This window comes from Caenorhabditis briggsae (genome assembly GCF_000004555.2).
Source record: "Caenorhabditis briggsae complete genome, chrIV, whole genome shotgun sequence".
Lineage (NCBI taxonomy): Eukaryota > Metazoa > Nematoda > Chromadorea > Rhabditida > Rhabditidae > Caenorhabditis > Caenorhabditis briggsae.
The window spans coordinates 17,221,319-17,238,131 of NC_013487.2; the positions used below are offsets into that span (position 1 = coordinate 17,221,319).

At 40.2% G+C, this 16,813-nt stretch overlaps 4 protein-coding genes across 4 annotated transcripts; 2 read left to right on the top strand and 2 right to left on the bottom strand.

Annotated features, from left to right (window-relative positions):
• Window positions 1–842: 842 nt before the first annotated feature.
• CBG26539 lies at window positions 843–1,644 on the top strand (the record flags this gene model as incomplete). Its single annotated transcript, XM_045236396.1, has 2 exons — window positions 843–1,478; window positions 1,594–1,644. 2 exons carry the CDS (start codon window positions 843–845, stop codon window positions 1,642–1,644), a joined length of 687 nt encoding a protein of 228 aa, XP_045099411.1.
• Window positions 1,645–2,141: 497 nt separating this feature from the next.
• On the bottom strand, window positions 2,142–6,197 carry Cbr-efa-6 (the record flags this gene model as incomplete). Its single annotated transcript, XM_045236397.1, has 10 exons — window positions 2,142–2,315; window positions 2,366–2,871; window positions 2,919–3,445; window positions 3,491–3,668; window positions 3,725–4,036; window positions 4,784–4,957; window positions 4,998–5,061; window positions 5,414–5,839; window positions 5,891–5,974; window positions 6,132–6,197. The coding sequence occupies 10 exons, from the start codon at window positions 6,195–6,197 to the stop codon at window positions 2,142–2,144; spliced, it is 2,511 nt and encodes an 836-aa protein (XP_045095185.1).
• A 3,143-nt stretch (window positions 6,198–9,340) lies between these two features.
• Window positions 9,341–13,445, bottom strand: Cbr-ark-1 (the record flags this gene model as incomplete). The annotated part of the gene is made up of 8 exons (XM_002634934.1): window positions 9,341–9,377; window positions 9,420–9,649; window positions 9,697–10,402; window positions 10,450–10,961; window positions 11,009–11,390; window positions 11,436–12,504; window positions 12,759–12,844; window positions 13,372–13,445. Coding segments are annotated over 8 exons (3,096 nt in total), but the record flags the coding sequence as incomplete, so codon positions are not given.
• CBG13519 lies at window positions 13,051–13,203 on the top strand (the record flags this gene model as incomplete). The annotated part of the gene is made up of 1 exon (XM_002634935.1): window positions 13,051–13,203. One exon carries the CDS (start codon window positions 13,051–13,053, stop codon window positions 13,201–13,203), a length of 153 nt encoding a protein of 50 aa, XP_002634981.1.
• Window positions 13,446–16,813: the final 3,368 nt, after the last annotated feature.

The window sequence follows — 16,813 nt, forward strand, 5'->3', positions numbered from 1 at the left end:
CTCTAGGATTCGCTACTTCCTACTTCCCAGAATACGCAAAAGCCACGTTTGCCGGAGGAATCATCTTTGGAATGCTGAAACAAAAATCAGAAATTGATAGCTTGACATTGAGTGGAGAAAAGAAGAAATTGTCAGGAAAGGTGATCTTCAAAAATGTTCGATTCGCGTATCCAGAACGTCCACAAATCGAGATTCTAAAGGGATTGAGTTTCTCCGTGGATCCAGGACAGACATTGGCTTTGGTTGGTCCATCTGGATGTGGTAAATCTACAGTAGTCGCTCTTCTCGAGAGATTTTATGATACTTTGGCTGGAGAGGTCTTCATCGATGGATCAGAAATCAAGACATTAAATCCTGAGAATACGAGATCCCAAATTGCGATTGTGTCACAGGAGCCAACACTTTTTGATTGCTCGATTGCAGAGAATATTGTTTATGGATTGGATCGTGCGTTTTTATTATATTTAACATTGTTTTTTTTGGAGTATTCGGTTGAATTTACCAAATTTAAGTATGCGAAAGAGTGATTGTAAACTATCGTAAACACTCTAAGGCCACCCAAACCGCCAACTTTGAGCCAAATTATCTCGGTTCCTGTGAAAGATATAAAGAAGTGCTCAACTAACAAAATATTTATCATAATATCACAAGTATTTTGTCAGCTGACAACTTCGTGATATCTCTTACAGGAACAGAGATATATAAATTCAAAGTTTACAGTTTGAATGGCCTTCTATTAGGGTGTTTACGGTATCTTTGTTTTCAAAATTTCGAACTACACACACACACATTTCCTCAATAGCCCTACTACATCTGTATCTCATTCAGCAACTACTGTAACAATGTCACGTGTCGAGGAAGCTGCCAAACTGGCAAACATTCACAACTTCATCTCAGAACTTCCCGAAGGATACGAGACCCGTGTCGGTGATCGTGGTACTCAATTATCTGGAGGACAGAAACAACGTATTGCCATTGCTCGTGCTCTTGTAAGAAATCCAAAGATTCTTCTTCTGGATGAAGCCACGTCAGCACTGGATACAGAATCCGAGAAAATTGTACAAGAGGCTCTGGATCGGGCGAGAGAAGGAAGAACGTGCATTGTGATTGCTCATCGTCTGAACACAATTATGAATGCGGATTGTATTGCTGTAGTGAACAATGGAACGATTATTGAACAAGGTAATTTACTTTCCATGTTTCCTCTAATTAACTATTTCTATTTCAGGAACCCATTCTGTATTGATGTCTCAACAGGGTGCTTATTACAAGCTGACACAAAAGCAGATGAGCGAAAAGAAATGATATTACTCTTGTCCGAAATCAATGCACGTTGCGGCCGAGAAAACAATGCTGGGCGGAGCTTAGCTCCCACAGAGAGAACCTTACTGTTTTTTTTAAATTATTGCCCGCGCCTCTACTACAGTACCTCACCATTTATACAATTTTCTCCGAGTTCTCGCATTTTTTCGCTTGTTGCTGGCTAATTTTGTGCAATTCTTATGAATCTTTAATTAATTTTTTTTATAAAATAGAAAAAAAACAGCCAAATAGGGCCCAAAATAAAAAACGTTCGAGGTACGGTATTTAAAGGCGCATGCATCAATTTGTTTTTTCGCTGTGCGACCGACGATGCGATTTTGAGTAAATTTTCGGCCGCAACGTGCATTGATTTCGGACGAGAGTAATAATTGCCTTGTTCAGTCTAAGACACTTTCTCGATCTTGCCGAATTGCATATTATTTTTGTAATATTTTGAGAGTTTGTTATTATTATGAATTTGTTGTTTTCACTAGAGAAAAAGAACCGATTTATTTGACAGCTTCTTCGTTGATTCGGATTGAAGAACAATGTTTTTGGGGCGAGCAGATGTGGTATGACCAATTACAAGTACTAGAGAGAGAGAGAGAGAGAGAAAACCATCTTAATGATAGAGAATATCAGTGATAAGAATAACGAAAAAAAAAACTTTTCCTAGAAGTCGACTGATGATTTCACTGGGATCTACAGACTTTGTTAAAGACTGAACGCGATGGGTAAAGAGATACACCGAAGAAGGAGAAGGGGGAGTTAGGCCGCAATAATAAGAATAAAATAAAAATAAAATAAGGGAAAACTAAGAAACTATTCACAGAGACGAATCAGTGACATCCATTTACAGCGTCGGTGTAGCTCAGACGATCTTCACAGACTGTAGACTTATTCTGGTGGGATTTGTGTTTGGGAGACGTGACGATGTTCATCGTGTTGGAAGATGCTTTGCGATCGACGAGACTCTGTTGGAGTACGTTGATGTAGGTTGTGTAGCGGCGTTTCTAAAAAGGATCATGGAAATTATTTTACATTTAGATGGGGAGTAACAAACCTCAAAGCCTAAAAGAACTAATCTATCTGTGATTTGGGGTTGCGGCCGCTCGGGGTAGAGGGATTGTAGTACAACTTCAATCATCTCACTTAACTCGGCCACTCTCGCTTGATGTGTTCTGACTTGTTTGGTGATTGGAGCCAAACATGGAAGCCGTGAAAGACGTGGCATTGGGGCGGTTTCGGGCTTAGCAGTTATTGGTAGCGGAAGAGTTGGGGATGAGAAGGCGGCGGCGACAAAGTTTATTTTTGCACACCACTCATTCAAATCTCGCTCGTTGCTGGTTTGAAACAGAATCTCTCCTCCATGAGCTATACGAACTCTGAAGGCATACGATTTCTTCTTATAATCGGTGGCGGGTTCGGCAAGAGCGTGGTGTAGGGACACAGCGTTTTCAAGTGAAGCGTATCGACTTGTCGCTTTCGGATGTTCATCTGCATCGAAATAGAGGACGAGACCGCGCAAACGAGCGAATACCATTTTCCAGCTGCGACGACCGAATGGCGCTGCAAGTTGTTGTATTAGGGACACATTATGAAACTAATGAACTCACTTCTAGCTCCATCCGCTTCTCTGACATACTTTCTCATCAAAAACGAACTGTGATATTCTACAATTGATTCTGGGTCCACTTCATAGACACGTTGTTGCTTGACATTTGAAGCAGCAGATCCGTTTGCTGTCGAGCTCTTTGCGGAGTGTTGGAGAGAAATCGCATTGTCCTTTATGCTTTGATACAATGTCTTTAACATCTCCCGTTTGTAGGTACACCCGGTATGTCCTATATTCGTGATGAAGTCACGAGAAGTCATCTTCTTTCCAGTGTTTGGGCCATGAAGATCCGAGTTGAGAAGCAAAAGGGCGCATGTCAACGTGTGCACTTCGTCAAGGCTTTCAAAAATCGATGGATTACATTCAAGGTATCTCGCTGAGAATACACGAAGAAGACGTTCTCTAGCTGAAGACTCGCCACGAAGTTCCACACGGCTGAGGAATTCACGGAGAGCTGCATCGATTCGTGTAGTAGAGAATTGGAACAACTCGAGATATTTCACTAGGATCAAGAATGCAAAATCGTTTCTGAAAATTGAATTCGTAAACACCAAATCAAATGATTATTCATACTGTTCATTCAAGCGATCCGCTACATCACTCGATGTGCACGTCTTCAGCTCATATAGTTTTCTGGCAATTTGCGAAGCCTCTCGCTCTCCTCCTACCGAACTCATAGATGTACTCGCTACCTGATTCACAACAAACGCCGAGCTGCTATCTGATTGAATTGACGAAGCAGGGCCACGCTCTGTACCGGAAACAGAAAACAATCATTATTACCAAATTTTGAAGAAATTAACCTACTTTCAGATGCGGCATGAAGAGAGGGGCTAGCTGATGCTGAACTGCTTGTTGGCTGTGCATACTGTGGAACTTTCCCAAATACTTGCTTTCTGAGTGAAGGGGAGGCTATTGAGCTGTGTTTCGGAGTGGCCTCAATAGCACTATAGTAAGCATGCGTCATTTCGTCAAAGGAAGAATGAGGAGCATCGATAGTGACAACAGATCGCTTCGATGGTGTATCGTAATCGTTTTTTGATACTTTTGAAAAGTCTCTAATATCCGATCCATCTAACTCATCAACGTCGTCGTATACTGGAGATCCTGGAGGACCATCTGGAAAGAAAAATTCATTTGGATATGTATTCCTTTACTAACTATTAGGTTGACAGGAAAGTAACTGTCCATTTTTTCATTAGTAAATAACACGAACACAAGAATAATCCAGAATTAGCAATATGCACCGTCGTGATCCACAACATGTTGGCAATGTTCAGGTAACTCGTGGGTACCATCCCTTCAAAAGCCAGCTAGTGGCAAGTCAAAGTATCCCTCCAGTCCATTTTTTCAGGCATCAAGTGTGATAAAGTCCTTAAGCTCCAGATGACGTCGTATACTTTTGAATAATCAATGATCTGATAGAGCTGAATCAAGTCTTTCACTGGGGTAAAGGAGAACCGTCCAGCCAAAGCGGCTCAGGTACGGCGTGACTTTTCGTGAACATGAGGTTTTTCATTTTTACCTGCAGTCAAGTCAGACCTGAGCAGCTTCAGCGCGACCGTTCTCCCTCACCTACTTATAGTCCCGACTGAGCTCTATCAGATTATTGGATATTCGGAGAGATACAACCTCGTCTAGAGAATACGAAAACTTGCACCATTTATGTGAAAAACAGGAAAAATGAATACTTTGATTCGTGGCTAGCTGGCTTTTGAAGATATTGTATCCAAAAGTTATCTGAACATTGCCAACATATCGTGGACCACGACGGTGCATACTGCTAATCTTTGATTAATCCTGCTTTTGTATTATTCACAAATAAAACAAGGGACAGTTACTTTCCTGCCAACCTAATACTAATACCTCCATTGGCACCTATGATATGGTCTGGCTCGGCCGAAATTTGCGGAGAAGAATTGTAAGAGTGATGGTGGATATTGTTGTTACTTCCACTGGGAGGCATCGTGAACATGGCGCTCCGAAGGCTCTTGTTTACGATCTCCTCGTTCGGAGATTTCATTTCCTCGGTGGTGACAACTGCAAGAAATAAAATGGACGCATCAGTGTGGTGATTAGCTGGAGATAATTGTTATGACAGTTTTTGGATAATAGAAGTGTTTAGGAAGAAGAGGAAAAGGCAGCTACATTTACGAGTGCAGTCAAGTGAAAACAGAGGTGGTGATGTAGGAAACGAGGAGAGAAAAGGGTGGCTAACACAAACATGTACATTGAAATGAAATTCTGTCACCTATTATAACTGTGTAGGTTTTGAAAGGGGGAGGTAAACATTCTTTTAAATTGTGTGACACTATAATAATACTATGTACTGCTCGTGTTGTTTTTTAGGATTGCTACTAGGAAGTTTGACATTTCTAGGATCGAATAATTTTTCTCGCCGATTTTGATTTGATAAAGATGCGCAAAAATAGATGAAACTACTGGATTTTGAAACCGATTTTATGAAGAAAGTGTAGGAAACTAAGCGTATTGCACAATTAAATCCAGATGTGTTTTCTCTTTTTTCATTTTCACACCAAAAAACCTACCGATAAATTGCTCATCCCGATCTATGGATCTTTCACTCTCGTTCTCCTTCTCCTCTGTGGTCATCGTCACCATCACTTCTTCAGAACTCTCCTCTTCGACATCTGTACTCTCCATCCTCTCAATCGGAGCAGTTTTGTGCATTCTGATTGCTGTCGGTGAATCTTCTGACGATTTACGAGCCAAATTCCCACGTCGATCAATATGGCTTGTGGAGACTGGAAGACGTGATATTTTTGATCCACCGCTTCCAGTACTCCCAGTTCGCTGCATGGACGGGAACGCGACGCCCACTGATGCGGACGCTCGCGTCAGCTGTTGTGGAGGTGCACTCGACGCGATGGCGGTTCCTGGTGGCAGTTGGTCGCCGAGCAACTGAAAGAAGATATAAGTTTATTGTTGAGATGCTTCAGGGGCTCAACTGACCTTCGCGTAAGTGCTTGACACATTTCTGTTGAGGGAAATGAGCACGTCTCCTGACATGACGAAGGCTTCGGCTTTCCGTACATTCTGAAATCTCTGATGGAATTTTTGACATGCTCCGTTTTTCACAGGCTTTGTGACTATAAATTAAGATCTTAAAAATTTCAAAAGCAATTCCAGTTTTGATAGAACTGTTTGAATCATTTAGCTCATGAAACTCTTAAGATCATTTTCCAAAAATTACCTTTTTGGGAGGTGCATCTACATTTGCTAATGCTTCTTCTGCTCCCGAGGACGCTACCTTGGCCATTTATTCCTTGTAAAAATAATAAGATGATTAGGAGACGAGCGAGATTCTCAACGTTAATAAACATAAAAAATTCAAGAACAATTTTTTAACGAGGTAAGAAATCCTAAAAAGTTAAAATTATTGAGAGGGGGGGGCTTTTCCATGGAAGTACAATCATGGAAAATTCGTAGTCACACCTCATTCTTCATGTGCCTTCCTCTTCTTCTAGGGTTTGCCCTGTTTGCCCATCAGATTGTTGTCTTGTATAATAAAATTCGAGCGAAACCAAGAAAGAGAGAAGGATGGGAGACAACTGGTCGACGACGCGCATCTGAGGGTGCGTTGAGCAAATCACAAAGAGCTGACAGTTGAGCGGAGGTTCCCCCACATTAACAAATAGAAAGGAAAGGTGATTAGGTGTTAGGTGTTCAGAATTAGGCGTGAAATGTACTTAACCGTAACGTACAGTCATTAAGCGCCGGGAGCAGCTTGAAGAAGCTTCATTCAAATAAGCATCAAATGAATAGAGGGACACTTCTGGACTGTTACTGGAAAAGAGCGTTTTTTTTAAACTCTTGCTGATCGGTCTCTGTGCAGAGACGAAAACTGTTGCTTCGGTAATTGAAGTTCGGCGAAAATCTTGACCCTATTATAAAAAGGATAATCTTATCTGACACTAAACTAAACTTTTTTTGAAAAAGAGATATTTCATGCCCATAACACAAAACTTCTAGGTTTCAGCTTCCTGCGGAACACTTATCGTTCTTTCTTTCATTTTTTTTTCTTGAACTCATAAAATCCGACTTCCGAGAGAGACAAACAGCAACACTGGTGCGTATTGAGTGGCGTGTAGCGCTGGGGGTAATGATTCAAAGGTCCGATAGCGGGGCAAGGGATAGCCAGCAAGCCCATAGAAGGAGAGTGTCAAGGCCGAGTGAGGCGGTCATCAAGAGAAAACACACGAAGAATTCGAAGAGAGATAGAAAAGAGGAGAGAATTGGGTGAAGCCGTCAGCTCACTTTTAAATCTACAGAGTTCTGGATAAAACAAGTGGGGTTTAGTGACAAAAAATTGAAAGTTTTGTTTCTTCAACAGAAATCATTCGGAAGCAAAGATTCACGGTTCAAGTTACAATCCGAGTGTCAGAGTTCTCAGTTTCCTCTCAAATTACCTAGCTAAATAACACAAAAATCTACCAAAGAAAACCAAAAATGCCACATAATAGGAAATTATACGACCATACAAAATAGGTGATTATAAATTCAACAGAATAGTGTTACTAGAAAAGTAGAAGCGCGAGGGGACGATGAAAACAATAGAGGAATCAAGAGACGCAGGGTGTGCAAGAAAAGTGTATGTGTATCATCAAAACCTCTCTAGTGCTGCTCGCTCTCTTTTTCTCATTCACCGTTTACACATAGTTCAGAGAGCTCTGTAGAGCATCTGTTAAATTTTGCAGAGGTATTTATCTGCTCAGTTCGAAATTTAGAATTCTATAGAAATTCTAACGTTAAAAAACGGTTTTGAAGAAAATATAATCATCATCTCTTTTTATCGTTTGTATCGTCCAAAAAGGGTAGTAGTCGTTAGATGAAGATGAAAATAGTTTACCTTGAGAATGTCACACAAACGCTTTAATGAAAACGAAAACGCGAACGAACACGACAAATGAGAGATTTTCGCTGATGACATGAAAATTGCCCGTTTTCGCACTTTTTTAGGGGACAGAAGATGCAATGCTTTAGATACAAGAGTAATAACGGACGGATCCACCGGCGGAGAGAAGCGACATTTACATTTAATGAATTCGAGAAAAAAATAAGGCTTTCAGAAAAGTTCGGAAAAGCGGAAGGATAAATAATTGGTGATCGGCAATTAAAATGTTCAATCTGTGAATGCTCGGCGGTTTAGGTATGAACTGTGTGAACACCGAGATGCCACGTGTCAACAGACGGCTGGGCAAATTAGTTTTTTTAAAAACAATTTAGATCATCGACAGATCGGTAGGAATGGAAATCAGCTATTTAAATATAAAAAATTGGGAAATAAGATAGAAATTGGAATAGATGAACGAAAACCTAGATATTGATATTTCCTTAACTTCGCCAGAGAAAAGACTTGGGAGCAATAATGATAAGGAGGGGTGATAGAGAGAGAGAAAGATAGACGTTAGAGAAAACAAGAATAAAAAAATAGAATTGAAAATTAGGCATGCATGTCTGATAGTGAGTCAATAAGATAACGATGCTCCCAACGATCTTGTTTTCTCCACTCATGTACTAAAATAGGACTGTTTCGCATTTCTTTAGTAATGTGATGTACACCACACGCACTGGAGCATCTGCTTCAGCAACAAGAAGCCAGATTGGAACAATTTGAAAACGAACAAATCGGAGAAAAATGGGAAGAGGGAGAGATATGAAGTGAAACATCCTCGTAGTAAAACAGGTCGTTTTGTCAGAAAAAAAAAGACGAATTTCGTTTCTCGAGAAGAAAGATTTTGATGGATAAAGAAGAAAAGAGTCTAAGAAATTGAGGAAATTCAAAATTCCCAAATAATAGAAGGAAATCCTCCTAAAATATATTGTCGTGATGATACATTCTTGCTCTGTTGGCTTCAGATGAAATGCACCGCGCATCTTCTTATTCTTCTTCGTCTTCAACGCCCCCTTGCGATGCACTTCACAACAAGTAATTGTGAAGAGAATATAAGATGGAGAGACGGAGACGCTCCCGCAGTTGTGTTGGGTTTTGTCGACGTTCCAATGATGAATTAGACTGGGAAATGAGATGCGAGGAGCTCTGGAGACAACTAGAAGGTGCAAGTCCCCAGGGACCAAAACATCACTTGTCGGAGTGATTAGTCTAAATATCTGTGAGATCCGAAAAACCAAAACCAATGATAATTTCAAATTTCTTATTGATGACTAGAAAATCTAAACAGTTGCGTCGACATAAAAACTTTGAGCAATAGGATTGTAGAATTATGCGAATAGAACAACACTGGATACATGAAAAATATTCAAAATACACGAAGAACAATATTAAACAAAAGAAAAATGGACAAGAAATGGTGGGAGAATATGAAAACCGGTATATGTAGAAATTGAGCGGGGAAGATTGAGTTTATTTGCAAAAAATAATAAGAAAATCTAGTTAACAATCTCTTTTTTCGAGTCATCGGCGAAGCTGAAAATTGTTCTGGATTCAGTTAGAAACAAACTTGAAGGAGCTTTATCTTACCTGACTTTTGGTTTTGGAGGAACAGGGGGCGCAACACGGGCTCCAGCTCCGAACCCATTCAAATTATCGTATGCCAAGTTCCGTTCGTCAATAACTAACGGAAACTTTTTGGGCGGCCTGCAAGGCGGTGGTTTTTGATCTGAGGATGAGTTTGTTCCGTTTGGAGCGGGCGCTGGTGGTTTTCGGAAGGTATTTGACATTGGGGTGGTGAAGGCGGGAACGTGCCGATCCTGAACAAAACATGGTTTTTAAAAGAGTTTTCATTAATGCTGAATACCTGGATAGGACTCATCCCTCTCGCTGGTCCATCTATCAACTTGGTTTCAATAATATGCACTCGCTTCGGCGAGTTCTCCTCCACTGTTACTTGCTCCATACTCTCTTCTGATACCTTTCTCATCGATATCGTCTCGCTTCTCACGGCCATTGGAGGCGTAACGGGTCTAGGGGGTGCTGGGGATACACTAGAACGATCGGTGGTGGTGGAGGTGGGACGATCCAGAGTTGTGAATCTTGATGACGCAGGAGACATTGGTGGAGGCGACACTGAAGCCTGTTTCAGGTTGGTTCCACACTCGACTAGCAGCTTATAAGCTTCCTGTGCCGCTGATGACCATCCTTCCTGTTGTCGCTTTTGACCAGAGTAGAGGGATTCGATTGGAGCTTCATCTGGAGGTGAAACAACTTCAACTTTTTTCTCCCTTTGCCTTTTTTCTTTCAACAGATCTTCAGTTTTTCTATGCTCTCTTAGCGACTTCTCGTTCATTTTTCGAGCCTCATCTTCTGTCATGAAGCGGAGACGAGAGCTTGGTGTATGACTTGTAGAGTTTGAGCACGATTTATTGAAGGAATCTAAAAGAGGGCGATCTTCAGGATAATCGCAAATGGTGCCAATGGAGTAGTTGGTGAGGTCTCGATTTAGATGTTCGATTTCCTCACAGATTGCTACATCGGACCGGCTGGCAGATGTAGGGATATCTTTTCTGGAAAAAGTCTTTTATGAGCAATCATTCTCTTATTTTGAACTTACCCTCTCGCATAAACTGCCGCTACTGGTCCTCTTGGCGCTGGAATAGGATCCTTCCTGAATGAGAGTGTGGTCATTGTAGTAGACGCAGACACACCACCAGGAGATCTAACCCATTCTTCATCATCCATATAGCTCATTTGATTGTTAGGAATCGACAATGATATTCCGTTCATTGGTTCCTTTAGTGAGCTGGCTGCTGAAGAAGTGAGTGGTGGAGCAGTAGGCGTGACAGATCCTCGTGTTCGATCTAGAGATGAAAATTGATCTCCGTTAGGTAAAGAATGGTGATGATTGTTGACAGAAGAGACACTTCGTGGTGGTGGGCGTGGTTGTGAGTAGGATGGTGGTTGGGATGGAGCACGAGTGATCGGTGGAGATACGGTCTCTCGAAGGCTTATAGCGTCCCTACTGAGTGGACCGACGTCTCGAAGTGACATGGTTTCTTTGAGAGATACACCATGGCGTGCAACGTTCTCCCGAAGTTGAACGGAGGAGGAAGTGGAGGAGGATGTCTGAAAATGTTTCTCTCAGAAATCTATGTTTCTCTCAGAAAACTCACATGTGATGGTGCTGGAGACGCTTGCGATGTAGTCGTGGAACCTCTAGAAGTAGAAGGTGAAGACGACGTTGGGCACATTGCCTTCTTATCCAACTGCAGAAGTCCGAAAGCAGTTCCATCTATTCCCACGTGGCAAGTGTGACGAACGTCTCCAACTGGTTCACTAATCAGCAGCTTCTTCCGTTCTCGTTCTTCTCCTTTATCTACTTTTTTATTTTTTTTCCCCTTCTCTGTGCTCTTTTCTCCGTTGAATCCATTCTCGACATTTGAGCAAGGAGGTTCGGATCCTAAATGAGCTACGGTGTCCGTGGGACGGAAAAGGCCGAGTTTGCCGTTTCGTAAGGAACCGAACCAATAGTAGCCATCGGGATATTGAGCAGGTCTGGAAATACTCAAAATTAGGTCAAAAATTATAAATACAACTCACGATCTACTGATAACAACAATCAGATCATCCTTCTTAAAATGCAGGTGATCCGCTGCGGAATCTCTACAATCTACTACTGCTCTAACCGATTGGGCTCTTCTCTCCGGGAACTGCGAAACGATATCAGAGAAGTTGGGCCTATTCGTTACTTGATGTGTCCACGCCTCCTTCAACATATCATAAATGTCTTCTGGACAAGCTTCGGGCCGTGCGAGCAACTCCTTCTTTCTGTCCACCAATTCCAAGATCTGACCACCAGATTTTCCTTTCCACGGCATCGCTCCATAAGAAAACATCTCCCATATCGTTACTCCGTATGCCCATACATCAGACTTTGAGGTGAATTTTAAGAAGTTTATGCATTCTGGAGCACACCAGGCAATTGGAAGTTTAAGGTTAGGAGTGAACTCGCTTCGGTAGTAGTCTTCACCAACTCCCAGACTTCTGGACAGCCCAAAATCTGATATTTTCACTAGTTTGGGACTGAAAACTAGAACATTCCTGGCGGCAAGATCACGATGAATAAGACGCTGTGATTCCAAATAGGACATTCCTATTGCAATTTGTTCTGCATAATCACAGAGAACATGTACCGGGAAGCTATCTCTGAGTGCTGGTTTGTGAAGACATTCCAGAAGAGATCCACACGTGGCAAGTTCTGACACCAGCATGATTTTCTTTGTATCCAGCACAACGCCATACAGCCTGACAACATGTTCATGTCTCATTCGTGTCATAATTGCAGCTTCTTGCAGGAAGGACGATGACGTGGCAAGCAGCTTATCAGATCCAACACACTTCACAGCGACTTGAGTAACATCGTTACCGTTCTTCCACGCAGCTTGCCATACCGATCCGAACTCTCCTTGACCTAATTCTTTGCAAAGTGTGATTTTTTCAATGGGGATGACGTGATGATCATCGTCTTCTCGGCTACCGATGGAGTTGGAATTTTTTCGATCCAGGCTCTCACTCCGTTTGAATGCTTTTTTGACCTTTCCAATAATTCCAGAAGGGAACATCCGTGTGTATTCTTTGCGAAGTCGTTTCTGCTCTGGGCGGCTCATTCCTGGAAATTTTTCATTTTTCGGGGGAACAAATGTATAAGTCATGTAAAAATTAGCACAAATCGAGATGTCTATTAGGCAAAACTTTCGACACACTATTTGAAAAAGTTTCAAGAACAATGGCCATGTTATTTTAAAACATCGATTTCTAAGCAAACATTGGTAAATACTTTGTTTGTATTTTTTCTATGTTTATTTTAGGTATTTTTTTGTTTTTGACAAGTATATTTTAAAAATAGTATTTGTAAAATATTACCAATTGATAACAAATCGACTTCTTCAACATACTGCAAATCCGCCGCATTTCGAAGTTTCAGCTTTCTACGCAGATCTGACTCATACCTGCAAAATTCTGAGTTTTGATCATTGTTGCAGAAAAAAGATTGCGGAGCGGTGGCTTCAACAAAGTAATAAACTGGAAGTTTTGCAAGTTTTACCATAACTTTTACAGTTTCGCTCATAAATTTTTCTCCGGGGTTGGGGGTATAAGAAGAAAGCTTTTCGCCACATAGAACATCAGATCTTCTCTGAACATTTTCTATTCAACTATGAACGTTTACTCTGTCTTCGTCTTCGCCATTTTGGCTGTCTCTTCCGTTTCCGGAATCATCAACATCGGAGGAGGAAAGAAGTGTGGAGGCAGCAATGGAGGATATGGATCCGGAATCATCATCGGAGCCCCAAAGCCAGGAGGAAAGTAATTTGATGTTTTTTTCGAAGTGAATAAAGTATTTGAGCATTCCAAAAATGTGTTTTTAAAGGTTACTTCGATTAAGGAAGAGTTCTGAGGGATTGAGCTCGTGGGTAAAATATTGGAGTACCAATTTCACTAGTCAGAAGATTTTTAAAAAGTTTTGAGAAAACCTTACCCTGTCAAATCAGTAGCCTGCAACAGTTTGTTGAGCGTGGCGTCGGCGTTCGTCGTAGCTGGTTCATCTCGCATCGCTTGCTGAGGTGGAGCCTTATCTGAAAATTTAAACAATTTAAGAAAAGAAAAAAGAACAATAGAGCACAGACGTCAGTTTTGCGGAGGAGGTTAGCTTCAATTGAAGGAAAGGCGAAACGAAGAAAAAATAAAAGAAAAAATAACTTTGAAAGGGGCACCGGGACGAAGATACGAATTCAAGGCGCCCAGCGAGAGAGTATGAGACGAGGAGAGACGCAGAGTGTTGAAAAGTTTTCATGTTTATCGAACCGGCAAAAATTCATTTATTTTTTGCCACTTACTCTATTTTCATTTATTTCGAAAGCCAAAAAAGGCATTTTTTAAAGTAGAGTGGACGCGGGACCAAAAAGAAGGCTACCATCAATCAAATTGAAAATAGCGCCGGAGAGAAAAAAAAAACCCGAAAAGGGAGAACAAAGAAAAGGGCGAATATCTTGTAGTAGTACACTTCTTGGTAGAAAACGAGAAAATAGTGTTGGAGACATAAAAACAGAGAAAGCTGAATAAGTCACATTAGCCTAATGGAGAAAACGTTGAGAAACAAAGAAACGTAGATTTAATATGGGATGAGAATAGGTCTGAGGTTGGAAACATTAAAAAAATAGAAGTTTGGTTATTGTCCTTGATAACTGTTCATAAGAACTTATTAAAAGCGAATATTCAAAAACAATTTAAATGAGGTTGTTTGATATATTGATAATGACAAAGCATTTTTTTATTCTCTAAACATTAAGACCTTACAATGCTCTCTAGTCAACATAAGGTTGCAATTAAAATCACAGAGAGCCCTGGATCACGAAGAAGCGCAGACAGTTCTATTAGAACATAAAACTATCGTGAAAAAGAAGAATAAGAAGAAGATACCGACACACTACCAATACATACAAATAGAAAAATGGCCCCGAGAGATGAAGAAGATGGTGGCAAAGAAGAATAAGAAGAAGGAGAAGAATCTTTGGGTAAACATGAATCATCTTTTCTCATCGTTCTCTTTCGCCATACACTAGCGCCCTTCTATCGTCTGCATCTCCACTATCTGTGAGGTATTTTGGAGCGTCTACAGTTTTATTCCACTTATCATATACATATATTCGAGGAGATAGGTTGGGATAAAGGATCTTATGTATATTCTTCTTCACGGGTTATATTGTATCAATTGCAGGATAATTGAAACAGAGAAAGTGATAAGTTAAACTTTTCGGTTGAGGAACCTGTTTGATGCAAGAACTAGAAATAGGAACAACATAAAGGTAATGTAAAAAATAACCTCTCAGTAAATTTTGGGCAAGCAAACGGCAAGTTGCTGGATGAATTAGTAAGTTGCTACTGCTTGCTGACCTTGTTCGAGGAGGGTGGTACATCAGCAAGTTGTAGCATGCACGAAACAGTTTTAGCAAGTTGCTATTTGCTTGCTGTGAAAAGAGCAAGTTGCCGATCTCTTGCTGCGTTCAGATGGCATTCAAATGTTTTCGAATTATTGATTTTCCTTTTGTCCTATTTTGTCCTATTTTATCCTATTTTTTGCTTGATTTTATTGTATTTCAAACTAACTTCACAACGAAATGGAAGGAAAGCTTGAAGGTAATATTCCATGCATCGCAAATAAATATATTATATTATTAAAAATGTATATTGCTAGAAAAATTAATATCTTTTAAGATTTGGACAGCTCGGACTAAGATCACCGAGGAACAAAAAGTTGGGAAAAAGTCGAATTATAGGACAAAAAAAAAGATATATTTTGGATAGAACTCTATAGTGGAACCAAGTATGACTTGAAGCGTTTCATTGCAGAAAAATATGTCAAGAAAAAGATAATCTAAACCGGAAGAAAATATATCCAAAGCTCGTCAGAAAATGTTATAATTTTTTTACGATATAGTCATCGAAGTTCGAAAGTATCATTATGATACGATCCACAAAGAACGAGTGGTTTTAACAAGTTAAATATCGAAGAACAACTGGAAAAGCGAACGATTGAAGCATCGACACAGTGAGTTGCTTCCTTCAAAAACAATTTTCAGAGCTTTTTTTTCAGTTATCACACTATTTCTCACAACCTATGCGACAAGCCTGATATGAAGTTGGATCACATCTCGAAATTTTTTTACAAAGTAAGAAACATTTCTCAAGCAGTTCATCAAATCGTATTTTCAGAAGTTCTTGCATTCGCATACAGTCCACTCTGTGAGAACCCTCTGCTATAATCGTTCGTGATGCGAAACGTTGAATATAATTGAACGTCGAAATTTTTCTTGAATGTCGAAGTTGATGGACATTTAAGATACACATTTAGAAGAACTCAAAACGCGAAGGAATGCCTACGTATTTGCAAGAAACTTCCTCAAATTCATGGAAAAATTTTCGGATTTAATTTGAATATTGTTGCCCCAATTTCCCTTACTTTGTACCCCCCACCTATAGTTGACTTCCTTTTTTCCTACAATTGTTTTCTTACTCTGTTTCCTCAATAAATATGTCCTAAATAAATATGTCCACTTCGAAATTATAAGAAAAAAACGCTCTTAATTCGGCAAGTTGCCATCTAGATTTCATGAAGAACGGCAACTTGCTAATATTGGGCAGCAACTTGCCGAAAAATTCCCTGAGTATATGGCAAGTTCGGAGTCCCAGTTATAACTTGAGTTTTAAAATTAAAAACATTTTTGTACAAAGCCATTTAGGGGACAATATATGTCACGACACCTCACGTGACATATCTCTCCTGGACGGTCTTGTACAAAAATTTGTAAACTACAATGCTTGTCTCTATCCTTTTTACAGTAAAAGCTACAAATCAATTGTTCTCCTTTTTAGAGTTTGTGCGTTTTGTAATTATGAGTTGAAGATGACAAAAAGGAGCATATGATTTTTCGGAAAATATATCCAACCTGCCCTATTAATCTTAAAGTTTTGTGGTGTATCCTTTTTGAACGGTCTCCTAAAAGTTGGCTGCTGAAAAAAATAACGGAGAAAAACAAGTCTCAGAAAAGCTAGGTTCACCAGTTTTTACAGAAAGAGGCAATTCAAAAAAAGAAACAACACAAAATGACAAGAATGAAACATAATTTTAATACGACAGAAACGACAGTAAGAAGGGAAAGAAGAGGTTCTGTCGACCTTAATAGCCCTGTTTTTCCTCACAACGGTCGGCCTCTGAAGATGTTCGACCACTTCCCAAACGGTTTGGGATGACATTGATGTGTTAACTACCTGACTAGTAGGAATTTGCCTACTGAGATGCCCTGAGAGAGTAACAACTGGAGCGGAGAAAAAAAAAAAGAAATATAAGTATTTTGAAAGAAAAATGTTTGGGAGAGCTTTCCAGAAAAATAGCTCATTCCAATGAGTCATCCAGGAACAAT